Consider the following 27,569-nt stretch of genomic DNA (forward strand, 5'->3'; position numbering starts at 1 on the left):
GTATAAACTGCTGTATATAACAGGCTGAATCAATGAAATCAATTCGTAAAATGCAAGTTCATTTATTACAATTCTTAAAAAAAAATAAAAAAATCATCCTTTTGCACATTTTAAACAGTCTTCATTATCTTAATGCCAGGTTAGAAGATCACTATTTTTGGTGAACAAGTACATAAACTCTTCTAAGAAATTTTCAATTTTTACTTCTGCTAAATCTGGACAGAAATTATTTTTAGTTTATGTAGCATTGTCTGTACAGTATCATAGCTCTAGCTATAGATAAATCATAAAAAATGACCATCAGGGAGTGTGTTTTCAGCACACAGAAAGCAGCCCGATTTGTTTGTGCCTTGAAGACTTCCTCTGGCTGCCCATAGAGGCTGTGAAGTTTCCAGGCTGGGAGATACTCAAAGCTCATGTGGATGCAAGTCCAGGCCACGATTCTGTAGATGTCAGGAGGAAGAGGTCGGTGAGGCACTGGTACTGCTGCCCGGAGCTGCGGATGCCCCATCTCTGGATGCACTCATGGCAAGTTTCGATGGGGCCCTGGGCAGCCTGAGCTGGTGGGGGGCAGCCCTGCTCGCGGCACGGGATGGGAGCTGGGTGGGCGTTAAGGTCCTTACAACCCACGCCATTTGGTGATACAGTTCCACGATATCAGAAGCCTGCTTGGCACCAGGGGTGGGGAGATGGCGGCCATGCTAGCAGAGCAAGAGGCAGAATGCCCGACCAAGCGCAGGTCCCGGACAGCGGCCCGACTCGTGATGTTCCGCGGCAGCCGGCGGCGACACCTAGCGAGAGAGCGACAGGCTGCGGCCTCGGAGCGAGCCCAACTTGGGCTCTCAACTTCGTGTTCGCTGCAGTAAACGCTGACAGAAGCGTCGAGGACACCTGTGACGTGACAGCCGACTTCCTTCTCTGCCAGGGACCGGTCTGAGCTGTACCAGGACTCGCTGCCCAGTCGGGCTGCGCTGCGAAGGGCTGCGGCGGGGCGGGCGCGCGGTGCGCTCAGCACGGGCTGCGTGGGGCTTGAGCATCGCTGCAGAGCCTTGAGGCACATAAATGAGCTGCAGGGAGACCAGATGAAAGGAGAACTGATTCCGATTTCATAATTAACTTTTTAGCTGGTGAATGATATAACATTATTTCTCCAGATGGAATGCTCTTTTACTGATCTAATAAGGGTCATAGGGTTTTGTGGTTTTTGTTTTTGTTTTTTCTCATAGCTGTTACGTTTGACTTTCAAATAAAGCAAATGTAGTAAAATGTTAATTGTTTTCTTCTGCTTTTCTTTTTTCTTCCCTTGCAGGCCCTGTGAGATCACCACTTTGGTATCCCAGGTAGGCATCTGTGCACTATGTGACGAATCAAAAACCATTTGCTCTGCTTCTCCCTCAGTGATAAAGGGATAATAATGTGTGCTTATCTCACAGAAGCATGTTAGAGTTCAGTTAATTGCTTTTCAATCTTAAAACTGGAAAGGCCCCAAAAATGCCAAGTATATTAACTTATTAGTGGCATAGAACTGACAGGAATTCTCATGGCTCAATTTCAGAAACTTGTTTACACTCCAAATTTGTTCCTCTTGAGAATATTTAATAGCCACTTTTATTTCCAACTTTACTTTCTTGTTACTGTCAGGATGAAATTATCTCTCTTTATCACCATTCTTCCAGTAATTGTCCATTTAGTCTCTTTCAGTAAGTGCTCATTTTGTTGCTTTCACATTTTTCCAGACTTTCATTAGGTGCATTTGTTTGCTAATTTTCCAAAAAGATGAAATGGAATTGCACTTAGAGACCATACAACACTGACACATCAGATGTCATCAGTATGGTTGCTTACAGTATTTCTCTCAATTTTTTCCTGTTTTTCCTTTAAACACAGAAGGAAGAAATGGAAGACTTCGGATGCCTGTGAACAGATTTGTCCTATGAACTATTACAAGACATGTATAAGATTTCAGAAAAAATCTGCTTTTCTAAATGAAAACTCAGATTAATCCCAAGAACATGAGACCTTGTCAGAAAATGCTGGAGAAACATCACTGTCATAGTGACAGTGTCAGGAAAAAGGAACCTTGAAGTTCCTGTTTGCTCTAGTGCATAATCCATTCCTGAATAGACCTTCAGTGCCAAAGGAATATAAAGTGACAAATACCATTTCAGTCTGTGAAACAATCTCTGTGTTTCCTGAGCTCTAAAAACAGATCTAACTTTCTCAGAGGTAAACTGAAATTCTCTGAGGTAAATACAGCAAAAGGAATTAGGAAATACATATGATAGTTTGTAGAAGATTAAATGTGGGATTTTTTGTATTACAAACCATGCCTCACACTCGGCTAGAATTGTAAGGGTCTAGTATACATGTGGCTAGCATAGTTCATATGCTATTGCAGATCACCTAGAATAAAGCTAATTATGATGTTTAGCAATAACCCAAAGTTATGCATGTTTGTCAAAATTAGAACTTGACAGTGAAGATTTAAAGATTTGTATACTGCTAAGGTGACAAAATGGGAACTACAAACACTGCTATTTATGTGGGAAAAATAAAAATATAAAAAAGCATGTGCTGCAACAGTTTTTAACTGAGAAAACATTTCTGACAGCCTTCTGAAAAGCATTTGGTCAGTCCCCTGTAACATTCAAAAAACATGTAAGAATATTAGGAAAAATGTGGCTATGATGTGTAGACCTGTGACTGAAAAAGATACATAGAGTCTAAAAGAGTACAGGAAAAGGTTATCAAAGTAATCAGTTCTGTGATTGATTGGGTCACAGTGCACAATGAGGTTAAATACACTAGGAGTTTTCAGTAATAAGACATAGTGATTAAGGGACAAATATTATGGAAGTATAGAAAATCATAAGCATTTTAATTGCCATGGGATAGCACAGTGATAAAAATGGATTTACCATATCTCTGGAGTATAAGTCTGCAATGATCTGTTGAATATAATTATCCAAGTGTGACCTCTGGCTCTGGAGGGCTATCAGATATGCTTTTCCCTCTTCCATGTCTGCTGATTGGATTCCTTCAAAGGCTTTTTTTTTACTGCCTAAAATAATCAACTTTCATATGTCTGCCACTGAGGTATTATGAAAGCTTGTAGCAACATTTAATTTTGCCTTGGAAATGAAAATATATCTTTTTACAAGAACTTGCATGTTTGCTTATTTAATGGTTTTCCTGTATTTGAAACACAAACATAAAATGCGATCTCTTTATTTGTATGAAACATTCATGGAGCTCAGAACACAAGTAGAAAGTCAACAGACAGGTGTTCTGAAAGATGCTGGGCTTTTGATTTTATTATACTCCAAAGATGTTGCTTTGTTATTGATTCAGGAGATTAGCAAGTATGTAGGGCCATGACACACTATTGTATTCGAAGAAGTGTTTGTACAGCACTAGCAATGCATGCATTGCAAGGCCAGAAAACATTGTGGTAACTGCCTGCTTTAATCAGAGCCCAGATGTAGTAAAGTTTAACTTTTGTCAAGCTATTCTTGTACCATATCTCTTACTTATTTTATGAAGAGTTTACATATTTTCCAACAACTACCAAGCAATAGAAACAAATATTTAATACTTTCCTAACATTGCCTTTGTAGCGTCAGCTTTGTTTCAGAAATATGCTGTCTTGTTTCCTGCAGAATTTCCTTTCTGTGCCCTTTATTGCTTCTCAGTTGCTTTAATAACATCCTTTAATCTTTGCCTTTGGGACTAAATAATGAATGTTCAACACCATCTTTACTTTTAAATGATGCTTGAAATGCAGAGCAGCATAGTTTATTTCTCCTTCAAATCTAATGATACTTAGAATTCTCAATGCTTAAGCTGTAAAGACTAAGTATAGAGCAACAAATAATGTGTTTCTGCGTAGCAGCCTTTATGGCAGCCATTTAGATATCTCACCAGTTATTCAGATATGTGTTTTTTGATTAGTTGATCTGCTGATTTTTTTTTTCTTTCCAGTTTTCTGCTGTTCTGCCAGCTCTGCTGTTTGTCAGGCTTTGCAGGAGAAAGCCAGCTGTCCTGTTAAATTACCAGTCTTCAAGAGGAAGTCAACCTCAGCTTTCTTTTAACTGATAGATAAACCTACACTGCCTGAAATAAAATAAAAAAAAAAACAAACCCACAACTGTACTCAGTATCTGCCTTCATGACTACAGATGCTCTCGTACTGATGTGGGGATGAGAAATATGAAAAATTTGTCTGTATCATCATAAATATTGTCAGCTGATTGCTACTGTTTGTTTCCTTTTTTCCCAATATCTGCAGTTACAGAGCAGTGAGGACCTGAAGAAGTGGTTTCTTACTCTTACTGAATTGTATGGAATCCAGAATGGCTTAGGTTGAAGAGGATCTTAAAGATCATTTTTTTTCCAACCCTCCTGCCATGGGCAGGGTTACCTAACACTACACCAGGCTGTGCAGGATCCCACCCAACATGGCCTTGAATGCTTCCAGAGATGGGGCATCCATAACTTCTCAGAATACCCTGTTCCAGTACCTCACCACCCTCTGAGTAAAAAATTTCTTCCTAAAGTCTAACCTCAATCTCCCCTCTTTTAGTTTAAAGCCATTGCCCCTTATCACTACTAGACTGTGTAAAAAAATCCTCAAGTATAAGAAGCTCCCCTCAGATACTGTGGAAGGCCACCATGAGGTCTCCCCAGAGCCTTCTCTTCTCCAAGCTAAACAAGCCTAGCTCCTTCAACCTTTTCTCACAGGAGAGGTTCTCCAGCCCTTTGATCATCTTCACAGCCCTCCTCTGGATCCTCTTCAACAGCTCCACATCCCTCCAGTACTGAGACCCTCAGGCCTGAATGCAGTACTCCAGATGGAGCCTTATAAGGGCAGAGTAGAAGCCACTCATCCCATGCCCCTGCTTATACTTTTCCTCTTTTCCATCAGCCTGGTCAGCAGGTCCATGTTCAACCATGCTGCTTTACTGCCTCATCTGCCCGATATCTTATTCCGGGGAATGGAGTGCTCTTGTTCTTCATGCTTTCAAATAAATAAATAAATAAATAAAAATCTTTGTGATACCTTTCCTTGCTCTTTGGTTGCTATAGTTTTGCTGCTTGAGAGCTAAAAAAGTAAAGGAATGCTGACTGTAGCTGACATAATTACTTTCAGGTTTTACCTTTGTTTGTACACAAGATTGAATTAATCATTACATTGGTTTCTTCTACTGTATAAACATGCCCTTATGTCTTGTAATATAGCTTGGCTTTAAGTCCGTTTAAAGCAAGAAATGAAAAATTTCTTTACATCACTTTTTATTTTTCCAGTTTAGCAAAAACAGTTTAAAAATCGTGTTCAAAAGTGAAATGAGACACAGCAATATAAACAAGCCTGTGACCACATACAGCTGCTCCCTAAGAAGTTTATATGAAATTCACTTCTGCTAAAAATAGAGACTTGCCTAGAGTAAGCTGTGTTTCTTTGCGCTCCCATTTAGGCTCTGCTTTAGTCAAATGCTCCGTGCTGCACTTTATGCAGTGACTGGCAGGAATGGGTTCTTATGTAAATATGATGGATGAGGTGTACTGAATGAATTCAAGTTCAATAATTTGTGAGTATCTAGCCCGTGTACTTTATCTGTCTTTCCTGGAGAAAATGTCTCAGGGAATTGAGACATCTGTTGTGATGGATTTTGTATGGCAAATGTCAATCTCAACCAGTGAGTTATTTTCTATGTTTAAATTGGTTTTAGAAAGGCATAAATTGTACTTAAACAAGCCCTTTTGTCAGTGAAATTCATTGCAGTCTTATAAATTCAGCAGAGATTTCAGTAATTCTATCATCTGGGCATGTCCCACAACATTTTATTAAACAAAACAAACTTGTGGTTAAATAGCTATGGCAACAAATACCTATAATGTTATATTTGACAGATGAGTAACTTGCAGACTAAGAAATATTTTCAAATTACACTGTTTGAAGCATCACACATTTTTATTTTCCTTAGTTGTTTTGATAGTAAATATTAGTCCAATGCTTTGCATTGAACCCATTAAGAAAGTAATTTAGAATTACTGCCAGCCTTAAGCAATCACTACACAAAATTATCATTGCAGTATTTTCCGTGTTCAGTAACTTTGCTCTTTTGTCTTCTCTTTATGTTTAGAGTAGAAAAACAGTGAGCAACTGAAAGTGTCAAGTGTCACTTTTTCAAGCAAAAAAAAAAAAAAACAGCAAAGTCAGTTCTCTCAGCTGTGGTGAATTTGTGGAAGATATAGTTAATATAGATCTCTAAAGAATAAGTTTCTGTCATGATCAGTATTTTTTGCTGTTGAAAAAGACACATTCAAGTCTGAGCAGGGTCATCAGAGCAGTGTTTTGTTAACGCACAGGGAATACAAGGAAAATTGCAAAGAAGGGAAATTTTAACAGTCTGCTAGTTTTCATTTTCTGCTAGTCTGGATTTTTATGACAGTAGTGAAATGTTGCAGAGAAATGAACTGCAGAACTGCAACGAATTTTCAATTGTGAATAATCATTGGCTCAATTAGCAATTTAAAAATGAAATCTTGGTGCGTTTTAGTAATATTGTTGCAGCTGTCTTCCATATTTGTACAGTCAAACTCTAAATGAATTTTTTGTCTGGGTGATAACTTTTTATTATGCTGTTCTCATCCTTAATATTTCACTTATCATCTTTTCTGAAACATCTTTTAAGAGCTCCATTCTCCACTGACTGGATTCTTAATTAAACTGACTGCTTGTGAAGATGTTTTACATTTAGTTTAAGATTCTTAGTCCTGGGTTATACAATCATGGATGAGTTCCCAGTTTGAGTTACAGCCAAGGCCAGAAATACATAACTCAAAAATGCATATTTCATGCAAATATTTCAAATAAATGTGATGAGAGCGTGTTACTGTCCTCTCCAACCTCCTGCCTGTGGATGAGGCCAGGATTCCACATTGAGCTTCTGCAGACCTTTGAAGGTTATAGCCACCCTAAGAGGACCGCCAGAATTAAAAGCACAAATGACATTTTTTTTTTATGAACCTTTAAAAATTATATCAGTGATTACTCCAGTGCTCCCCTGTCAAACAACAGATTATTTTTATATGATGGACACAAATACCATTAAGGAAACTGATCTCTTTACATGGGCAAAGGTTATGATTTTAGGGAGGTGGACAGAGATTGGCTACATCATTGTAGATCAGATTCATTGCTCAGATTCACCATGCTAAAGCAGATAGGTTTTACCTAATACTGCCAGCATTTCCACCTGTTCTAGCATGTAGCATTTACTCTAACTCTTCTGCAAATACCCATATTAAGGCACGTGCCATCTTATGCATGGCCCTGCTCACCCTGCATCCTTGAACTGAATGTACAGTGCCTGTCGGATCTGCTAGTAAACAGCGTCTGGAATTCATGCTGCTAAATATGAAAATGTAACTCAAGTCCATGAGCGGGGTACTTGAACACAGCTGGTCTGTTTTTATGTTGGCTCACCCCAGAATGGCTCTTTCCTGAGTTATGTTAATAATGTAAGTAATATATTGGGTATATTATCCTAGCACCATTAGTCAATGGAGTCAGCTAGGATGATTAAGGTAGATGGTAGGATGATGTCTATGCCTGTTCAGTATTTCCTAGCTTGGCTCTTCCTGTTCAGGTATAAACTCAAGGGTTGTGGAAAGTATAAGACTAGTCATATACCTAAAGCAGCTTTGTAATCTCTTGAGGCAGTGAGTAACATCTTTTAACTTCACCAGGCAATGACTTCCTTATCTGTGGAGCATTTCTCAACCCTTTTTCAGAATGATGTGCTGTGTCATTGTCTTATATATAAAAAATCTAACTAAATTATTCTTATGTTATTATTGGTCCACTAACAACTGGAAGAAATCACTGCAATTTAAGACAATATACTCATGTTTAGCATGAGTTTCCACAAACACTTTTAATTCCTTTTACTTTTAGAATAATGGTGTTTCCAAATGACTTGTATGTTAAAAATGCAATACATTGCTTAAAAAGCCAGAAGAAAACAAAACAGACTGTGTTGATCTGAAGCTAGCTGAAACCTGAAATACAACAGCTTAGGAAGAAAATTTCTTCTCTGTAAACAGCTTGAAAATAAACAATTTAATTTGACAGTTCCAGTCTGGGGACATGGCATTTACAAAGTGCACCAAGGATTGTATTTAGCAAGTGAGGTATATATTAACAGTGAGCATTTGGAAAATATCAAGTTCAGGATTGGGGGAGGATTAAGTGCTTTAGTTCTGTCAAGAGAGACGCAGAGAAATAGTTCAAACCAGCATCAGTTCCTGAGAAAAACTGGTGAGAGAGAGAATACTGTCAAATCAAACTTATCAGTTATCAACTCTAAATGTTATCCCATAGAAAGGAACATTTGCACTTAGACTAGGGTGATACATTGTTTACATTATATGAAGTCCTGTAGAAAATATCTGGATCATAAATAATATTTTTACAAAAGTGCTCCGGTAATTTTCCAGAGGTACTTGCAGTAGGAGGTAGTAGAAGCTTTGATTTTTCTCAGATAACTGAGTGTTGTGTGGGATGAATAATAGTTTGCAGATAGTGTGCCCTAAGACTTCAACAAAATAGTGTGAATCAAGATTATCTGCAGGAATGCGGGTTCATCTCATTTGTGGTGAATCCAAACGACGTTTATTTGTAGTTGAAATTTGGGTAAGAATTCATCATTTAACTCCTTTAAAATGCTGAACTAGTCACTATTTGAATCTGTATTTGAAGCTTACTCTCACGTCACCAACAAGAGGCAACTCCCTGTAGCTTTCTATTGCTGTGAGCAAGCTGTAGGACTGGATTCTTGGAAATAAATGTATGTTTTTTCCAGGCATTGATTTCACTAATCATAAACTTTAGTGTATATCATACTATATGTATCAACCCACCTATCTCAAAAATATTTTCCTCGTGTTGATTTTTAGAACCAAGTACCTTATGGAATGTGTGAGAGATGAGAAAAAGTATTGCAGATTATTGCTTTTATGTATCAGTACTAAAGTTATGATTGCTTTAAGAACAACATATTGATTCCAGGAGCTGGAATCAAATGCGTACGACCAGTACTCGCTAAAAAAAAACATGTGCAAATGAAAGCATTCTGCTAGTTCTTCTAGAAACTAATCAAGAATATTCACTTTCTGCTGCTCATGACTCTGAGTACCCCCAACTTGGTATTTTTGAAGTTGTGGTCTCCATGTTTTTGAAAGACGTACAAAGAGAAGCAGAATGATTTTGGAACAGAGAAACAATCTGAATGTAAGGATAACAATCCTCCTGAGATAAACGGATGCATGTATGCATTAAAAAATGGAAATTAAAAAAAAAAAAAAACAGAGAAGGATAGAGTTACTGGAGATAAACTGTACTCAGAGAATTAGAAAAGTAAGGAATTAATCTACTATTCATGTTTGATTTTGTCTGTTTTTACTGGTTATTATTATAACTTACAATACTTATTCAGAGATAATACTTACCAAGACATTGCTGTTAATGGGTATTGCAGCACATTTAACTGAATCAAAATTATCTGCTGAAATAGATCAAATTCATTACAAAACAAGTTTGAGAATAAGTTTCTTCTAAATATTAAAACTAATATTTACTTTGATAATAGCTTTCATTCACACTGAAAGTCTGTTTTTCAACTGTAGCTGATGGTTGTATGGGAACTGTTAAGTCATGGCCTGAACCACTGACTGATCACCTGAGACAAGCACTGAGTCAGCCATGGGAGCACAGGTGAGGGCAATTCAGCTGAGTGACCAGAAGGGATGGAGCCTGGCTGCACCTCTCCTAGACCCCATTTAAGGGCTGACTGCCACAGGGGAAGAATTCCTTTCTGGAAAGTGTTCCTTTTGGAATTTTCTACTGCAGGCCTAGGACATAAGTGAGCATTTCATTTTTTATTGTCTCTTTCCACTTTGGTAATCTTTCTAACTAAAAACCTCTAAAATGCTATCCTAACTGCTACTCTTCTAACTGTGCATTTGTTAATTGTACAATAGTGCAGGCATCTGCATCAGGGATGATCGCTGCAGGCTCTCAACTGTTATACAAGTTATACATACAATCACTAAGTCTAGACCACAATTCCTCTCCTCCAAAAGCAGTCTTCTAGAATAGGCCAGATAAACTGCCTGTTAGACAGTCTCTTTTTTTCTACTGATACTAACAGGGAGTTGCGAGTGACTAAATACAGAAGTATGACAGCTTTACTGTAAAGTCTGAAGTTTTGTATTAAAAATGTGGATAATAGATGCAGACCTGTGTATTTGCATTCTGGTAGATTTAATTCCAATTTGTGGGTTTCTTAAAGAAGATGTAGTATTAAGGAGCATGCCAAGAGGAAATGCTGTGGTTTGTTTCTCTCTCATACGCACATACTTTCCTCTTTCAAAATGACAGTGAAGATGGTGTTTGGCAAGTTTATTTGTCATGTTTTTGTTTCAGAAGTAGGAGAGCAAACTGAAGTTAATACATAGCCAGTTATCCTAAGATACAGACAGGTGGTCTCAGAGTTTATACTTATTCTCTTTAATAGACAGAATTTTCTAGTCAGATAGCTCTGAGTCACTCAAAATATTGCAGCAAAACAATACGAGGGACTCGTCATTCAGAATGGGGAGGAAATCCAGTACGTTGGACGCATCCATTCTCCAGACTTTTATCTGAAGGTATACACAAAGAATGAGTTCTTAAAGCCAGCACTCCCACCTCCCTTTTATTATCCTCGGCACTGATTTATGAATAACCTTAGTTTTCTTCTTAAATAAATTTTTGCCCCGGCTTCATCTTCGGTTCTTATCAGAGTTTCTGGAAAATAAAATAAAATGAAATTCTAGATAAGACCAAAACCAAACTTCTTAAGAGAGAGTTAATTAAAAATTCCTCTCAACACACCATGCTCTGCATACTAATCCACTTCATGCTTTCTTTTCCTAGCTAACAACTGCCAGGCATTGACTTGTTCTACTTGGCTACTTCTGAACTTTACAGTGAGCTGCAGATTGTATGTTGTTAGATCTAGTCATTAATAAATACACACTTTAAGCTCAATGAAGTTGTGTAAAGTGAGATTAAACTTCACATTTATGGTTTTCCAGACTTGTTTATGTGTGAATTCGTGCATGCGATACTTTAAAAAGACTCTTTCTGTGAAGCTGGAAACAACACTGAGCAAAACTGGGAGCGGGAGTTTTTAAAAATTAAAGTGAGAGTGATTATTGATAGGAACGATAGTTGTGTTAAATAGAGATAGGGCAAATTCAGGAATTATTACATTTGTGTTAAAAAGTAATATTGAAGGGAGGGGACAGTAGAAATTGTAATAAAAATTTTTGACAAAACAATCCTTTATTTCCCTTTATCATCTGTCCAAGCATCATAAGGTATTTAATACTGTATTCTCTTTTTGCAATTGTACTTCTGTATATAGTAATATAAATATAATGCCATCAAATAACATATAAGAAAACAAGGAAAACAGAAAAAACATTGGCAATGAAAACAAATGAATAAACACAGAGATTATGTAAAAAAGATACAAAAGAAAAGCACAAGTGAGAAAGAAAAAAGTTATTAAATATTAGAGTTAGGGATATTTTTCACAAAGGAAATATGAAAGTTACATGATACGCAGCATCTGCAAGGTTTGTGGGCACAGGTTTTTAAAAATTGAAAGGGTTATTTCTTCTAAATTTCCCATTGCTGCCTTGATGAAAGGACAAGCTTAATACATTCTGTTACTGTTTTTTCCACAATAGGTTATAATTAGAACTTAATAGAAAATTCAGACAAGCAATTCTTGGAACAGTATGTGGGAGACTGCAGGTACTGATTAAGAGTAGATTGTCTGGGTGGTGAAATCTCTAAATCAGTAATTAGAGCTTAAAATAACAACTGAAATCACATTAAGTGATAGTGTTGCAAATAATTGTACTTGATTATTTTCAGCTGAGTATTAGGTTTTCCAAACCCGGGATCCAGGACCACAAGTGTGATAGCTTTCCTACCACCAGTTTCTTTATAACAGGTTGTCTTCTGGTACTTGACAGAGACTGGCTTTAGTCTCCTTGAAAACTACCATCCTGTATTGTTTCCTTAATGTATTTTTATTATTATTATTTATTTGCTTATTCCTATTTGTTGTTATCATTCTAGGAATGATATATGAATTCATTAATGTGTATTCATTAATAAGTAATGTGAGTTCTATGTTATTATTTGTGGTCTAAGAATAACCTTAATTTAAAAAAAAAAAAATTAGTCTCTTATTTTTTTTTAATTTATCTTTGTTTATTTCCTGGATGCAGAAGACTGTTTTCAAGCAATGAGCTGATGTTTTTGAGATGGTTAAAAAAGGAGGAGTTTAAATTCTCCAAAGTTTCTTTGCTGTGAGGGTGATGCACTAGAACAAGTTGTACAGAGAAGTTGAGATGCCCTGGAGTTGTTCAAGGCCAGGTTGAATGGAGCTTTGCCCAGCTTGGTCTAGTGGCAGTTGTCCCTGCCTGTGGTATTGGTGTTGGAACCACATGATCTTCAAAGTCCTTTCCAACCCCAAACAATCTATGATTCTTTCAAAACCCGTACTTTATTCATTGCAGTTAGTTTTTGCATTGATATGGAATAATAATATGCATGTATAAAACTACAAATAACTTGGATAAAACAAGTAAAAACTAGAACAAAAATGTCTAAGAATGGGATGTGCTGTTGTCAGTGCTGTTGCCTTCAAAAGCTGGATGACATTAAATTCAGTTTTTTATTTTATAATTAACAGCAATTTGAGGAAAATGAATCTAACTGGCCTATCTATACAATGCTTTTGTTTTTGTATTGGAGCGAACTTCAATTTCAGACCTAGATGAGCATATATGTATTTTTAGTAACTTCCAGATGAATTTGCTAGAATGAGTACATATGTTTACTCACCTAGTAATTGAGTACAATAAAAGAGATTGAAAGATCTGGCAGTAGAAGCCAGAAGTCTCAGGTTTTTCAATCTAGTAACACTGCATGTTAAATTTAAATCATCTTATACTATATACTTCTAATGGTTTTAAGTATTTTTATGTTTTCAGTAATGTAACTTATTTGATGCAACTAGAAAGGACTAATTCTGTATTTTTTTAGTTTCTGTTTTTATAAAATATAAAAAATTATAGGTAAATATTTCTTTTAGTTTCCATTTAGCTGTGAAAATGAACTAATTAATAAGCCATATGAAAGTACTTTTTTTTTTTTTTAACATGTTTTTACATGTTATTAATTTGTTGATCTTCTGAATAAAGGAGATGCAGTAGATGATATCTGTCAGAACTTCACTGTAACAATTACATATAACTATTCGCTATGGTACCAACAGGAAACTACTTACTAAATTGAAGGAGATTAAAAAATTGAGGATAAGTAAAAAATCTAGAATGTTATGAGTTGCTTTGAAAATGGATTGATTGACTTAGAGGTTACCACTGAGATCTTCCATGATTCAACTATTTAGACTATTGTTATCTAATAAGTAGATAGCAATGACATCATTTGCTGAGGACATTGAGTTGGAAAGCAACAGAGCATAATTGGGCTTTCATGCAAAAAGAACTAGAGGCTTGGAATTTTGGACATGGAGTGAAATACAGTACCACAAAAACAGTCTGAGAACACGCTTATCTCAATCACTGTAAGAATAAAAATGTTTTAGAAATATTGTATCAAGTATAATACCTAGCACTAAGAGACTTTTGAGTGTTTGTCAAACCCAAAAGGATGGCTATTCAACGGGAAAGGGCCATTCCAATATGATATGTATAGTGGAAATGTTAAGTCATGGCTTGAACCAGTGATTGAGCAATTGGTGGGAAGGCTGGGCCAACCCAGGGGAGATCAGGTGTATGCATCTGAGTGGCCGCAAGGGGTGCAGCCAGGATCCACCCCTTTCCTGATTTCATTTAAGGGTTTGTAGTGGAGGTAAGGGTATCTTGCTGGAGATCCTGGCTTACCTTAGGTCTTCCTGGAGTAAGCAGCATTTTTTCCTTTGTTCCTGTGTCCTCAGCTGTTGCATTTAAGCAAATCCTCACTTGCTGTAGCCTAGGACTTTGCTACTCTGCTATCATTGTTGCATTTTCCATTGAGTTACAGCATTACTCATGATCAGAACAATGTTGGAAATTATGTGATACCTAAGTCTGTTTCCTATGTGGTAAATAGCATAACTGTTAAAACAATTTCTTCATTTTATTACTAATTGGTGCTCTGTGTTGCAGTGTTATGTAGTTATTCATGTGTAATCGTATGTTTAATGAAATTGTAAGTGCTTTGGATTAGATGATATGTCCTTAGTAAGGCCAACTCATGTTTTTATCTTTAGAAACATAAACAGAAATGAAGAATGCACGTGGTAGATTCTGGTAGCATTCCAGGACATAACTGAACAGGTGGAAAGCTTAATAACTCACTTTCTGCATCTTTATAGCATAAAAGGAGGTAAAATAGCTGAAAGTGATGTTGAATCATAGAATGGCCTGAGTTAGCAAGGACCTTGGAGGAAGTTTTACACACAGAGGGTGGTGACACACTGGAACAAGTTACCCAAGGAGGTTGTGGATGCCCCATCCCTGGAGGCATTCAAGGCCAGTCTGGATGTGGCTCTGGACAGCCTGATCTAGTGGTTGGCAACCCACAGTTGCCAACAGTCACAGTTACGTTTGTATCCATTTTTTGGACTGTTTAGTCCAAAAACACTGACCAGAAGATCAGCAATGGAGAAGTTGTATGAGGTTAAAGTTTGTAGTAAGATAAGGGCAATTAGTGAGACCTAAGTAGGTAACACATTTCATATAAAATAATGTTTTGTTAACCCATCTAAGTTTTTATGCCAGTCGTCTGAAGACAATAGATGTCAAGAATTACTTGTGCAGTATGAGGAAAAAATACTTCTGAAGGTACACTTCTCAAAACTTAAGAGGCTTTGCTGGTCTAGAGTGGAAATAATCCATGAATTCCTTTCTTCTATTATAAATAGATTTCCAAGTCTCCTTAAGGAAACTTGCTGTTAACACGTGAGTCAATCAGTCCGGAACTAATATAAGGCTTGTTCCAGAGATACAAATTAATATGTGAAACTATATTAATGTATATCTCAGATCATTTCAATAGAATTCAGTCGTTTTAATTAATTGGCGCTCTAAATATATGATATTATTGGGATTGACGTGTGAGGCCAATGAGGCTGAATAGACTGTAGTAATTTTAAAGCACTGATTTTGTTTTTTAAAGTTCTCTGGCATTAATTCATTGGCAAGAATGCTCTATATATAGAAGTTAGACTTAAATTTCTTGCAAAATATAATCCTTTCATATGTCAGTATGGTGCCTATGGCTGTAATTATAGTAATGTGCATGCATCGCATTAATAACACGGGGGAAATCTGCAGTAGTTCAGAATTCTCTGTTTGCCAAAATTACTGTGATTAATAAAAGGGCAAAAACCACATTTGCTTTGTCCATCAAAACAAGATTTACAGTATTTAAGGAATAAGAGTTATATAGCTGCATTTCTCAGTTAAGATGTGAAGTCCAGCAGGGGTCTTGCTAAGATGATGCCTACATCCTCTCCCTATTCTGCTGTACAAATAAAATTAAGTGGCTTGCCAGGTTGATAGAGCTCATGGGCACATCCTTGTCATCTCTCAGTGAGTCCTCTAGAGAGTTTTCCTATTCACATATAATTTATTCACTGATCCTTTGAAAAATAGTAAATTGCAGAGTGCAGTTATTCATGGCATTTGTGAATGGGCAACTTGCTTTTGTTCTTGCAGCAGGTGTGTAGGTGGGAGAAACAAGACAAGCTGCAGTGAGTCTCACTGGCTCACTTAAAATTTAAACAGCTGAAAATCCTGTAACCAAAGAGGGCTTGCTGCACATGCTTCTCATATTCTGTGCCTGATTATGCTATTTGGAAATTGCCTTCACTCCTAGTCATGGAAGTTTGGGGACATAATAATATGAGCTTGCTTAGTCATAAAAGGGAGCACTTGTGCATGAAGATGTGCTTTGTTTGAGATCATGAACAGAAACATGAAATAAAATATGAATTTCGGGAAGTTCCTATCTTGATCACATTCTTATCTTTTTTGGTAACATTTTACTAGGATGCTTAGCAGTGCCTGTCAGCAATCTGTTACTCTTCAAGTATCCCTCCATGACGTAAGTTCAAACTGATTAAAAATGGTGATTTATCTCTGCAAATTCTTGATGTCAGATCCTTGCTTGAGCATGAGACAGTCCTGAACTAAGCATAGAATCAAGTTCAAAAAGTGTCATTCACTTATTTAAGTTTGCCATGCCTCTGGTTTTGGTCTTTTTTCATGTTAGAAGGACAAGTTGCTTTGCTTTGAGATACCTGGTTCTGCAATACTTCTGAGGGCTCTTTCTCCATAAACATTGTCATTCTACCTTTTTTTTCCTGTCTATTGAAAAATCACTTCAATTTAAGCCAAACTGGGAGAGACTGATATAAGAAATGAGAGAATTATATTAGTGATGCTTGTTTCTTGAGGTTCTGAGTCATTTCTCTGTATCTGTCAGCAAACTTGTATTAGGCATCTAACTACATGGCTCAGTTGTTATCGTTGTCCCATTTTGTTGGTTGACATAATATCAGCATGGGTAGGTAGCAGGGGAATAATGCTATTACAGAAGAGTTTGAAAAAAGGAGTAAGCAATTGGTTTCAGAAATCATGTAAAAAGTAGTCCTCCAGTTGTTGTGCAGACAGAAATATTCCTAGCTCATGACAGAAAGCAGAGGCAATGCTGTGATGCTAAGGGTTAAAGCGGAAATGGAAGCTTGATTTCTCATCAGTAACTTTGCCACCAATGGGAAACATATTTGCAAGCCAGAGAAGGAAGTTTGCAACACTTAACCTGAAAAAAAAGGGAAATTTCTTTGAAACCGTAGTGCCCAGTACTAACTGTCATCTGTGGCTTTCTAATACACTAAATGTTTCATTTTGTTACCATCACTGTAATATGAACACTAATATGAGATATTGCCAGTATTATTATGCAAATCTTCTCTCAGAAGCTTTCGATAGTAGTAAAACATAAAATGTGTGCTTTTAAACATTAGCTTCTCTCAGCAAATTGAAACAATTCATCTCTGTTTATACACATTAACTGGATGGAATAAATTTTTCATTTCAATTACTAGTTATACACAAAATGCCAAATTATATACAGATAAACGTACTCTGTGTTTGTTTGGTGATTAAGCAATCTATGGAACTAAGTGTTGGAAGCTATTCCCACATCATCTGAGGGACTGTTTTTATTAGTGGAACAAATGTGGACATAGCATTGTTTCATAGAGCAAATTACATAAAAGCCAGAACAGGAAAAAAAAAAAAAAAAATAGATTGAGAAAGTAAAATAAAACATATTTCAATACAAATGTTGAGGGTCTTTGGTATCATTGAGTAAATAATAGTAGGACTAATTTTTTAAATGTTCAGCTTTAATCACACAAGAGTTTACACTGTACCATATACCTGTAATTGTGTTTTTGAGAACATCATTTCTTTACATTTTGCACTTCACTTGAGCTCTTGTTGTTCTCTTTTCTTTTTTTCTTTTTTTTTTTTTTTTTTTTTTTTTTTTTCCCCACCAGTCTCAGTTGCCAACTCTCAGCTTTACTAACACCAGATTATTCCCTTTGAGCTGGCAGCTTTGGAGGAAGCACTGCTGGCATTTTAGAACCCAGGACTGTGTCCCTAGAGCTCTGAAGAGAAACACGATGTTTCTGTTACCAGTAAGGTAAGCAGTCTTACTGCTTCTCAGGGTTTGAAGAACAAAGTGAGATGCTAATTATTCATTACCGCACTGAAGGTTTGCAAGGTGGAAGAATGATATGACTGGTGTATTTATCACTATGGAAATCTGTCAGTCATCAGTTTTCACTATATTCTAGTGCAATAATACAGTAGCAACATGGGGACATAAATGTCAACTTTGCAACAGAACCCCTCAGGAAAGTTAGAGTGGGAGGAAGAATTTTTTTCATTGTGGTTTGGGCTGTCCCTGGTTTTATAAATGGTGTGAGTGTAGTACAGAATGAGAAAGAAAGAAAGAAAGAGCCTGTTCTCTGAGGACAGTGCTTCCTAAAGAAAAACAACTTTTTTTTTTTTTTTTTTTTTTTTTTTTTTTTTAATGGAAGTGCTTTAAAAATGTATTTTTCTGTTCTAGTGTTTGCAAAAGGAAATTAAGTTTTGATTTAGAAAGAAATTCAATATATCATAAAATCGCTCCATTATTGTAACATAGCAGAGAACAGTTAGGGTGCTAATTTGTATTACCCATTGTAATGAAATACATTCTTCAGTAGATTTTACACATCTTGTGTTTTGATAGAGTAGAGCAGGCACCATTTGCATAAAATGATAACTACCAGAATATGTGAAATACGTACAATAATGTGATGCTTAGAACTTGCCAAGAAGAACATGTACTAATTCCTGTCCACCTCCATTGTTACCTTAAGAGCCAGCTCTCTCCATAGCAACTGAAAACTTTTCAAGGCAGCTATAAACTAATCCTCTCCAGCTTCCAGAGCACCATCAAGAATTTTAAAAACATTGGACTTCCAGCAGCTAAATACTTCTGTGGATTCAAAAGGCCACGAAGCTAGATACACAGGCTTTCTTTCTCCCTTCAGAAGGTAAGAAAATAACGTTTAGATGTCAGTGTTTCCCAACAAGAGTGCTAACAGTAACGTTTATTTATATAGCAAAAGATTTCCTAGTGTCTAAAACTTAGTAACTTTAGTTAGGGAGTGAATGTCAGCTTGAATTCAGCAGTGTTTTGCTGTTTTTTTTTCCTTTTTAAATACTCCATTTGCTGGGTTTGTTTTGAAATCGAACACACACAAATCGTATTGCACTTCAAAAAAATGCTGATCTTGTGTGCGGCTGTTTAATGCATGTATGTTGTCATCTGAAAATATCTGTTGCTGCCAGCATATGCCTACCAATAAAATGAAAAAGTCTTTGTGGAAAACAGAAGAGAAACTCTTTTGTTTCTTCTGTACTGGAATGGATGTTGTTAAAGCAAAGGTGATGGTATAGCCTGACACTGGGAAGGATAGTGTCAAGACAGATTTACAATACAAAATGTGTTTTGCATCTAGAGTTTAAGAAGTCAAACTTGTTCTTTCTGATGTTTATCTTGTTTGTTCCCTGAGTTCTACGAATGAAATTATGACCTCAGTCTTGTAACTCTTTCCCCTGATCATAAAATGTCATTAATTTTTAAGGATATCCTGTTCATACTGTTTCATGTTTTATAGCTGGAGCTTGGTAATGTTGATAAAGTGTTTTGGAAATGAAACTTGCTCTATATCATTCCTTTCTAACATAATTACTGTACTCTGTATCAGAATTAGAACAGTAATCTTTATTTACAGATATTTTTTGCTGCTAAAAACCTGTTTCATAATGGAATAAAAGTGAAAGCTACAACATTTTCCTGTTCTTACTGAAGAGGATTATTAGTGAGTGCAATGCCATAAGAGTGAAACGAAAATCATACACTTTATTTTTATGAGGAGGGAAAAGCAGTTTCAATCAATCACTTATTGGTAATTCTACAGAAATTTTAAGGCTGTGGTTGTCTTAGTTTCTTGCTGTTCTGGGCTGTAAAGCCCTTACAGGCTCCCTGTTGTTCAAAAACAGCTTGTCACTGCAAAGCGGCTTAGCCAACCAATTAATAAATCCTTGCAAACATATTGCATTCACACTAATTAAGGGGTTGGGTTTTTTTTCCCCTTTACTATTCAGATTCCTCAGGTTTCGAGTTTAAGCTGTGAAGTGCAAACAACACTCCAACACTCAGTGCAGCTCAGGCGCTGCAGGAAGAGGAGATGTGCTTTCTGAGCAAGCACCCGGCTATTGGGGTGGTATGTTCCGCTTTCCTGCTCAGCGTGCTCATTGCTGAAGGACAGCTTGGGGAAGAGCACGGGCAGGATGGCAGCTCTGCTCCCAGCCGAAGCTATCTGATGGAAGTTTTACGCCTTCTTTCAGCTGACAACCCTGAGCTCCACACAAACCACCCACGAGAACTGGTCAGAATGGTGCTGGAGAGAGTTGAATGCCCACAGCGGATTTATGGCATGCAAGAGGATTGTAATCTGGTCAGTGCTTCAATTAATGAGCAATATTTTTATGGAATCTTCAGTGAGTTCTAAAGTTGTTTGTTATAGTAAAGTCATCCTAAATACATAGCCTAAACACAAATAAGACTCATCACAGGCAAAAATTGATAGTCCCTGATTGAATCGTTGCTCCGCAAATTACTAATGCTAATTGTTTGATCTTGTAAAGAAGAGGTGTTCCAGATGAGACAAGTATGCCTTAAAAGCCCCATATTTCAGTCTCATGACAGTAATAGTTTTCCATTGAAGTTTAAGTGCTTATTTTCCAACAAGGATTTTCCAGTTTCACTCTGATCTAACTGAAAAAGCGTAAGCTTGAATTTGGCTCCCAGAAGGTTTTCACTGTGGAAGACAGGTAAAATCTGGGGTAAGATCAGTCACTTTTGTTGTTGGTTTTGGTTCATAAAAAATACAACTGAGAGAATTAGCACAGATTCATCTGCAGCTTTGCTGAAGTATTGAAGATTCAGGAAAGTTTTTGGTAAGCAGTTTGAGTCAAAGAAAATTAAAGGCAGAGCAAGAAAATTAAAGGCAGAGCAATGAATCTGCATATCCAGACTAAAACTGGAAACAGTCCAGGGTATGGCTCCACAGAAGTCTCAGCTGCCGAGTTGAGATTATTTTTCAGAGCTGATTCCTGGTTTGACAAGGAAAGGAACAAGAATAATAAGATCATAAACTGTGGGAGGAGAGAGATGGTGGCAAGTGAGCGACTCACCTGAAAGGAGCTAGTAAGAGCTTGGTCAGTCTTGGCCTTGGTTAATGCTCCTCCAGCTTTGGCTTGGTTCTGTGAAAACATACGTCCGACTATCTCTTTGGATTAGAATTATGAGGACATTCATAATGGTGACTGTTTTGAGAATATACCATTCCTGGCAATAAACCAAGCCAATGAGGTGGAGAAATTTTCCTCCTGTGCAGAGGATGCTTAATTGTCTCTTCTTTCAAATGCTCCCATTTTTCTCGTGAGCCCCAATGTGAAATTTCATACGTAGATAATGTAGTTGTCTGTTTTTCCCTAAATCATTTTGTTTGTTTAATAAAAGGAGATAGCACAGGAGATTTTTCTCAGTGTTTTTAAGTATGGACCCAGATCAAAGCAAGAAAATATTAAATAGAAATGGCTATAGATGCCTCCTAATCATCTCAAAATGGGCCTAGGCTTTGTTTTCCTTCTTTGTTTAGCTTCTCTGAATTGCCATCATTTATCTTCTGTTTGCAATCTTTACTTGGAGAGCGTAACCACTGTGTCCCTTAACAGAAGAAATCTAAATGAAACCCTGCTGGGCCTTACTTTATCTCTTTAAGCTTCATCTTTGAAATTTTCTGTGGGAAAAATGTAAGGGCATTCACCATTTGCAGTACATTTCAGTGCTGGCTGTAATACTGCATGCATCCTACACTGGGACACAGCTCTCTACAGAAAATCCAGAGGCTGAGAGTAACATCTTCAGTGATGTGCAGCCCTCATAGTGCTGTGCTGAGGTCTGTCGAGATGATTTAACGGGATTTGGTAACACAAGATAGTGCTGCTCACAGTCTTTGCTGCCTTTCAAGATCTCCAAAATTGAAACAGAACGCCCCATCTTTGCTTGGCATTTTCTCTCTCATGCTTGTTGGGAATAACTAATTGATTTCAGACTGAACTTTCCCTTATAAATCCAGGATTCCAGTCATACCAAAAGACTCTGGTTTCATTTTTTTTCTTCTTTTTAATGATGCCTCCAATGGATATTTAAAAGCAACAAAGTTTAACAGTTTTTTTAGTTTCCTTTTTGGTTCGCTGTTACATATTGGCTTCCAGACTCCTTGGGCAGGGTCTGGTAGCTCTTGAACAGCATCTGTCACTCCTTTATTTCTCAAACACACAAAGGTATATATTTCTTGCAAAGTAAGAGATGCTTTATTTTGTTTTAAACTTCTGATCTCTTGAACAAAGAAAATCAGGGTGCTGTTCCTAGTTTCAAATCTGGGCTCTGTGTTTTAAAAGCAAATAAGTTTCCTAAACCAAGATCATGCATGTTGTTATGCCTATGAAATATTCCTAATGGCAAAAATTACAAGTGGTGAGCCCACTCATGTTCTTACGATATCTCCTTAAAAGTCACTTTTAATGGGCTGACCTTATACAGTAGAAGCATCTTTTTACAATGTACCTTATTCCTTAAAAAAAAAAAAAAAACAAAAAAAAACTGCTTACTTTTCCGTCATCTTACTTGTAAAAATAAACAAAAAACTGGGTGATTATAGTTTATCCCTACTGAGTTTTGAAATGTTACAGAAGCCTTTGAAATTATTTCAGTACATACAGAATTTTGTTGTTGTTGTTTGTTCTGTTTTTTGTTTTGTTTTTATATTACTACAAAAATTGAATGTGTTTTCAAAAATACTAGCTGGCTAACTTGAGGCCTTTGGGACAGAGAATAGAGTACCTATGTGATCTTAGCCCAAATATTAATGTTTGGAGTCATACACTGAAAGTCTAATGTTTTCCAGACCTTGTAGGCAATTGGGCAGGGCACAGTGGACCATACTTCTTTTCATATTGAAACGGAGCTTGCTTATGAGTATAAATATTTAATTGGTCATTGCCATCCACAGTTCTCTTTGATTATATTGAGTATTTGTGTTAGTTTTTGCGGGAATTACTTATATTAAAATATGGCAGCTCTCTCAATTCCTCTAGGGAACATTGGTTTCTGAACGCAACAATGTGTGTTTGATTCTACTCTGCCTCTGTGTAGGAAAATGAACTAATGTACAGGGAGAGCTACACCAACAAACACCTCATGCTTGTAGCCATAAGCAGTTCAGTTTGACAGCATGGGTTCAATTTAGTCATGAACTGGAGTGTAATTTATGGTCCTCTCATGCTGTAGTTTTCGTCTCACAAATGTGCATTCTGGCTAGTCTATCATAATGGTTGAGATTAGCTGACATGTCTTCTTAGTGCTTGGAGAGAGCCAACCTGAGAAAAGAAATGACTACACGATGAATAGTTACAGAGTTACTTCAAGAAAGACTCTATATTCTGGAATTCACTGTCTCATTTCCCATAGCCTGATACAGAGCTCTATTGATTTTTATGGCTTAGTTTTAAAGGCTCACTTTAGTTTGAGCTGGCAAAAGTTTCTGGAAAATTTTTTTTTCATCAATAATAATTGTAGTTTTACATATATAAACCTTTGCCTGCTCAAATATAAACCACATATAGGGTATTTATTTTCAGTCCCTCTTGAAATTCATTTAGAGGACCAGATAATGTTGAGAACTTGTACTGCCTTTCTGCGCTGAAGGGAGCTGTTCTGTTTAACAGGATGGATTGAGAAAAAAAAAAAGATAGCCACATGATTGCTGGGTCAATTAAGACTCTTAACACTGTATTAAAAATGATGTAACTTTTGTTCACATACTGTGGATTAACTGTGGTCAGTTATGGTCTTTGTCGTATAACAGAAACCCATACAGAATGATTAAGCAGTAGGTCTTATTCCTAGTTGTAGATATATTAGATAAAATCTGTTGAAACCAGTGGAAGACTCATTTCTCTGCAGTGAAGTTTTGGCAACAGTTCTTCCTGTTTTATAGTAAATTTTAAATCCCTTGGAGGCTTGACATTTCTGTAAAAAAGAAGAGGCTCTGGAAAAAAAAAGATGCAAGGTGTGATCTAGCTGCTGTAGAACTGAAATAAATGATAAGCACCTTCCTCTTCTATTTCCATCAGCTCCCGTCTGTGTAGTCTTAGGTTTGATGCCTTATATTTAAGAGTGGAATTCTCCTATTACACTATCATATTGAATTACAAGTGACTAGCAATGTGTTTCTTGATTTGAATTTCCATTTATTTCAATTTCTTTGCAGTGTCTTGAACCAGATGCTATGTTACTAATAGCTGGTGGAGGTTTAGAAGATCATCTCAGTGAAGAAGTATTTGAGAGAATTTCTCTTGTTCTCCTTTACTACATTCTTCATCATAGAGATGTGTGTTCTTCAAAACTCAACTTGAGTAATAAGGATTATAAATTTTACCTAAAGAGTATGCTCAATTTGAGACATGATGAAGACTGTTATTATTTTTCACGGAATGAAACAGAAGACATTTTGGCTGCAGTAAAGAAACATTTTAAAACTCCTGAAACCCAGGTAAAGAAAGGATAAGTAAAAATACTTTTATAGTTGCTGCTGATATGCCTTTAAGCAAATGATACAGTGCCTTTAAGCTAGTTCAAGCATTATGTCAATATTGCAGACAACTGGCCAGTAACAGAGCATGGGCTGATTTTTTAGTGTACCTCCTGTCCAATGCTAGCTTTCTCCTTGACTGGCATTTTGGCATGCACTGCCTAACCTTTTCATAGTCTCTGTTGAGACATAGTTGGGGAAATAGCTGGCATAGATACAGTTGCTCTGCTTAAGGTATGTGGAAAACTGTAGCTGCTTAGGTACAAGATCTTGCACTCAGCCTCAAGGACAGAAAATACTTTCTCATCTACTGTATTTACTAATTAATATAGATATGCTACTGGTGATTGTATCTAAATGGTATAAAGCAAAGCAGTTCTAAAACTGGTCTGGCTATAGAATGAAAACAGTAAATGTGCTGTCATGAGAACCTATGAGATTCTATCTCCATGCGAAGTATGGTAGGAGTAAGATTATGGCCTAAGATCTGAAGGGCTCATTCATTTTTGTCACGTATCTAATTATCCTTGAGCATGGATATGCCTTGCAGAAAGACTGACATGGATAAGCTTAAATTTCAAACTTAATAATAAAGAGTGTATTGAGTATATTCATCTCTTAAAGTCATGCAACAAGTTTTTTTCACCACTGTTTACAATTCCTGATCTCAAGTATGATAAAATTATAGAATAATATGTTTGAGTTAACAATCTAAAAAAATCCTACTCTTTTCCTTATTTAACAACAAACAAACAAACAAAAAAAAACAATAAAATAAGGTTTTATTAGATTAGATAACTACTGAAGTACAAGTTGAACTGCTGTAAGAAGCCCTTTACGTCTGTTCATAATATTAAAGTTAAATTTGGTCTATTGCAAACTTTGAATTTCCCCCTTTCTTTTTTATTTCATTGAATTTTAATTTGCACCATGCTGTAGTAGGAGTTTTCTGTGCAAACAGGCAAGGAGTCCCAGCTAAGCAGAGAGCACTGAGGACCTCCAGTTCTTTCTGTGTTCTTTGTGTGATCATTTCCCTATCATAAATTATTCATTGACCAGTATATTTGCTTCTAAGCCTTGGTGAATGTGCTGATTTCCAAAAAAATCCAACGGTATCTGGGCAAATATAAAGGGACAGCAGTGGATATTTGGCATGTCCAGATAGATTAGCAATCCATAAAGTGCTTTGCTGTGCAGTCCGTTTGTTTGCACTGGCAGTACATTCAATTGTCAAATCACTTCTGTAACTGAGAGTTTACCACTGACATGAGGGAGAAGAAGGTTGGTTTGTTTGTTTAAGTGAAAAATACTCAAAATATTATAGACTTTCTAATGCTTAGTTTCACAACGCTTAAATTATGGAAAAGGACCAATTCTGCACAATGATAGAGGAAAGGCAGTTTGTGTCTTCTTCTATGTTTATGACTTACAGAAAGTATCTTCTGATTATATGATTATAGCACTAGTAAGTTATTTGAAATGAGGGAGGAAATTTTGGGTTCTGGGAATGAAACTGTATTGCATGGACAGGAAAAGAAGATGTTAGCTTCTGCCCCACAGTGTTTAAGGCACACATAGAAAGAGATGATTGTGTAAAACAAGCAATTACTGTACTGGCTCATCTGACTTTTCAGTTTCATTAATATTAGAAATAATAAATGAGCTTTTATAAATTTAATCTTTTTTTTTTTTTTTTTCCCCAAACTCCAAATTTTTGCAGTGAAAATGAACAAGAAAGCCAGAATTGGTGGAAATAAAGGGATATATTTTTGTGCAACAAACAGCTGTAGACTGCCCCTCATTTCAGACCTGCCTGCATACACATTTCTGGATGTACATTACTGTCTACAGCATCTCTTTGGCCACCTGGAAGGGAAGTCACCCTTTATCTGCATAATGGTGGCTTTCCATCTTGTTCCATGTAATTGTCCTATAACAATGTATCGATTTCATAAATAAGGGAAAACATTAAGAGAACTCTTCCTGAAGTCTGAGATTAATAAGAGTTTAAAATCCATATTATTTGGGCCAACATCTTGTGCCTTAACAAAAATTCCTCACTTTTCTGCCACTTCCTGGAATGTGAAGGTAACTGAGCATGGCATAGGGGAAGCAGAAATAGCACTGAACAGGAATAATGTGAATGAAGTTCTGTACTTCTTCCCCTTAGAATCTGGGTAAAATTTCAGCTTATTTTATTCTATCCCTGTTCTCCTGGAACTGTCCTCTCTTTCTTATTTGCTGTCCTGCTGTCAATTACAGCTTTAACCTCTGTTTTTTTTTTCTGGCTGGCTGTGAATGCATTCTCTCCACTTTCTCCTCCTGTCACTCTTATTATTTAAATCGAGGTGATCGGGGCTGTCTTCATGCTGTTTTCTCCTGATTTCAGTGTGTTGATGTGAGTACTCTGGAGAAAACTGCTGATATAATGGACAGAAATGGTGCTGATGAAAACACTCTTCCACGCTTGGCTGCTTTGATTATTACTTTGGCTCTACAAGGAGTCTGCATGGGAAAAGCAAGCTTGCCCTCCCCAGAATTCTTTATAAAATATATTTTCAATTCTTTGAATAGTACCACAGAGCTTCAAGTGGCAGGTAAGGTATTTCTTCACCTGTAGGTGCTGGAAAATAAACTTTTTTTTTTCTAATTCTCTAGGAAATATAAAACGTTGTTACTATAGTTATTACATACATAGTGTTGTCATAATTTATGACAGCTTCTCAGTGTAGTCTGGAGTCTGAGAGTGGAAGTCTCGCTGTGAGGGCACTGAGTTTGCCAGGGCCTTCTCTGCTGTTGTGCTGCTGCAACCACATCACAAGACTAACTTAGGGGTAGAGGGGATCATTCATATGCACTGGGCACATTAGGTACTCTGGTGCCTCAGGCTGCAGTGCAGACATACCCCTGTAGGAGAGGAATTAGATGCAGAGTTCTAAACCATCTACTCAGGGCCTACTGTGGATTTAGAAAGTTTGGCTAAGACATCTACTCCTTTGTGGGTACTGCTGAAATCAACACTTCTACAGTATATTCAAAGCACTTCTAAAAAGTTACACTAAGTCCAGGTTAAAACAACTTAAAACGTAAAACTAAGCATAGGTAAACACATTATTATGACTGTTAGGATACGGAGAGATATATTAAATC

General features: G+C 36.7%; 1 protein-coding gene across 1 annotated transcript in view; it reads left to right on the top strand.

Moving 5' to 3' along the window:
* Window positions 1–9,844: 9,844 nt before the first annotated feature.
* The window catches only part of SLC39A12 (solute carrier family 39 member 12), a 40,182-nt gene continuing 22,457 nt past the window's right edge, over window positions 9,845–27,569 (top strand). Inside the window, exons 1-6 of the mRNA XM_042888564.1 lie at window positions 9,845–9,926; window positions 17,750–17,845; window positions 18,570–18,746; window positions 19,864–20,216; window positions 24,099–24,380; window positions 26,809–27,016. Of these exons, the coding sequence (XP_042744498.1) occupies window positions 19,947–20,216; window positions 24,099–24,380; window positions 26,809–27,016 (760 nt within the window). The 5' untranslated portion in view covers window positions 9,845–9,926; window positions 17,750–17,845; window positions 18,570–18,746; window positions 19,864–19,946. The remainder of the gene's footprint in view (window positions 9,927–17,749; window positions 17,846–18,569; window positions 18,747–19,863; window positions 20,217–24,098; window positions 24,381–26,808; window positions 27,017–27,569) is intronic.

This window comes from Lagopus leucura, unplaced genomic scaffold (assembly GCF_019238085.1).
Source record: "Lagopus leucura isolate 7727_CA_CO unplaced genomic scaffold, USGS_WTPT01 Super-Scaffold_100157, whole genome shotgun sequence".
Lineage (NCBI taxonomy): Eukaryota > Metazoa > Chordata > Aves > Galliformes > Phasianidae > Lagopus > Lagopus leucura.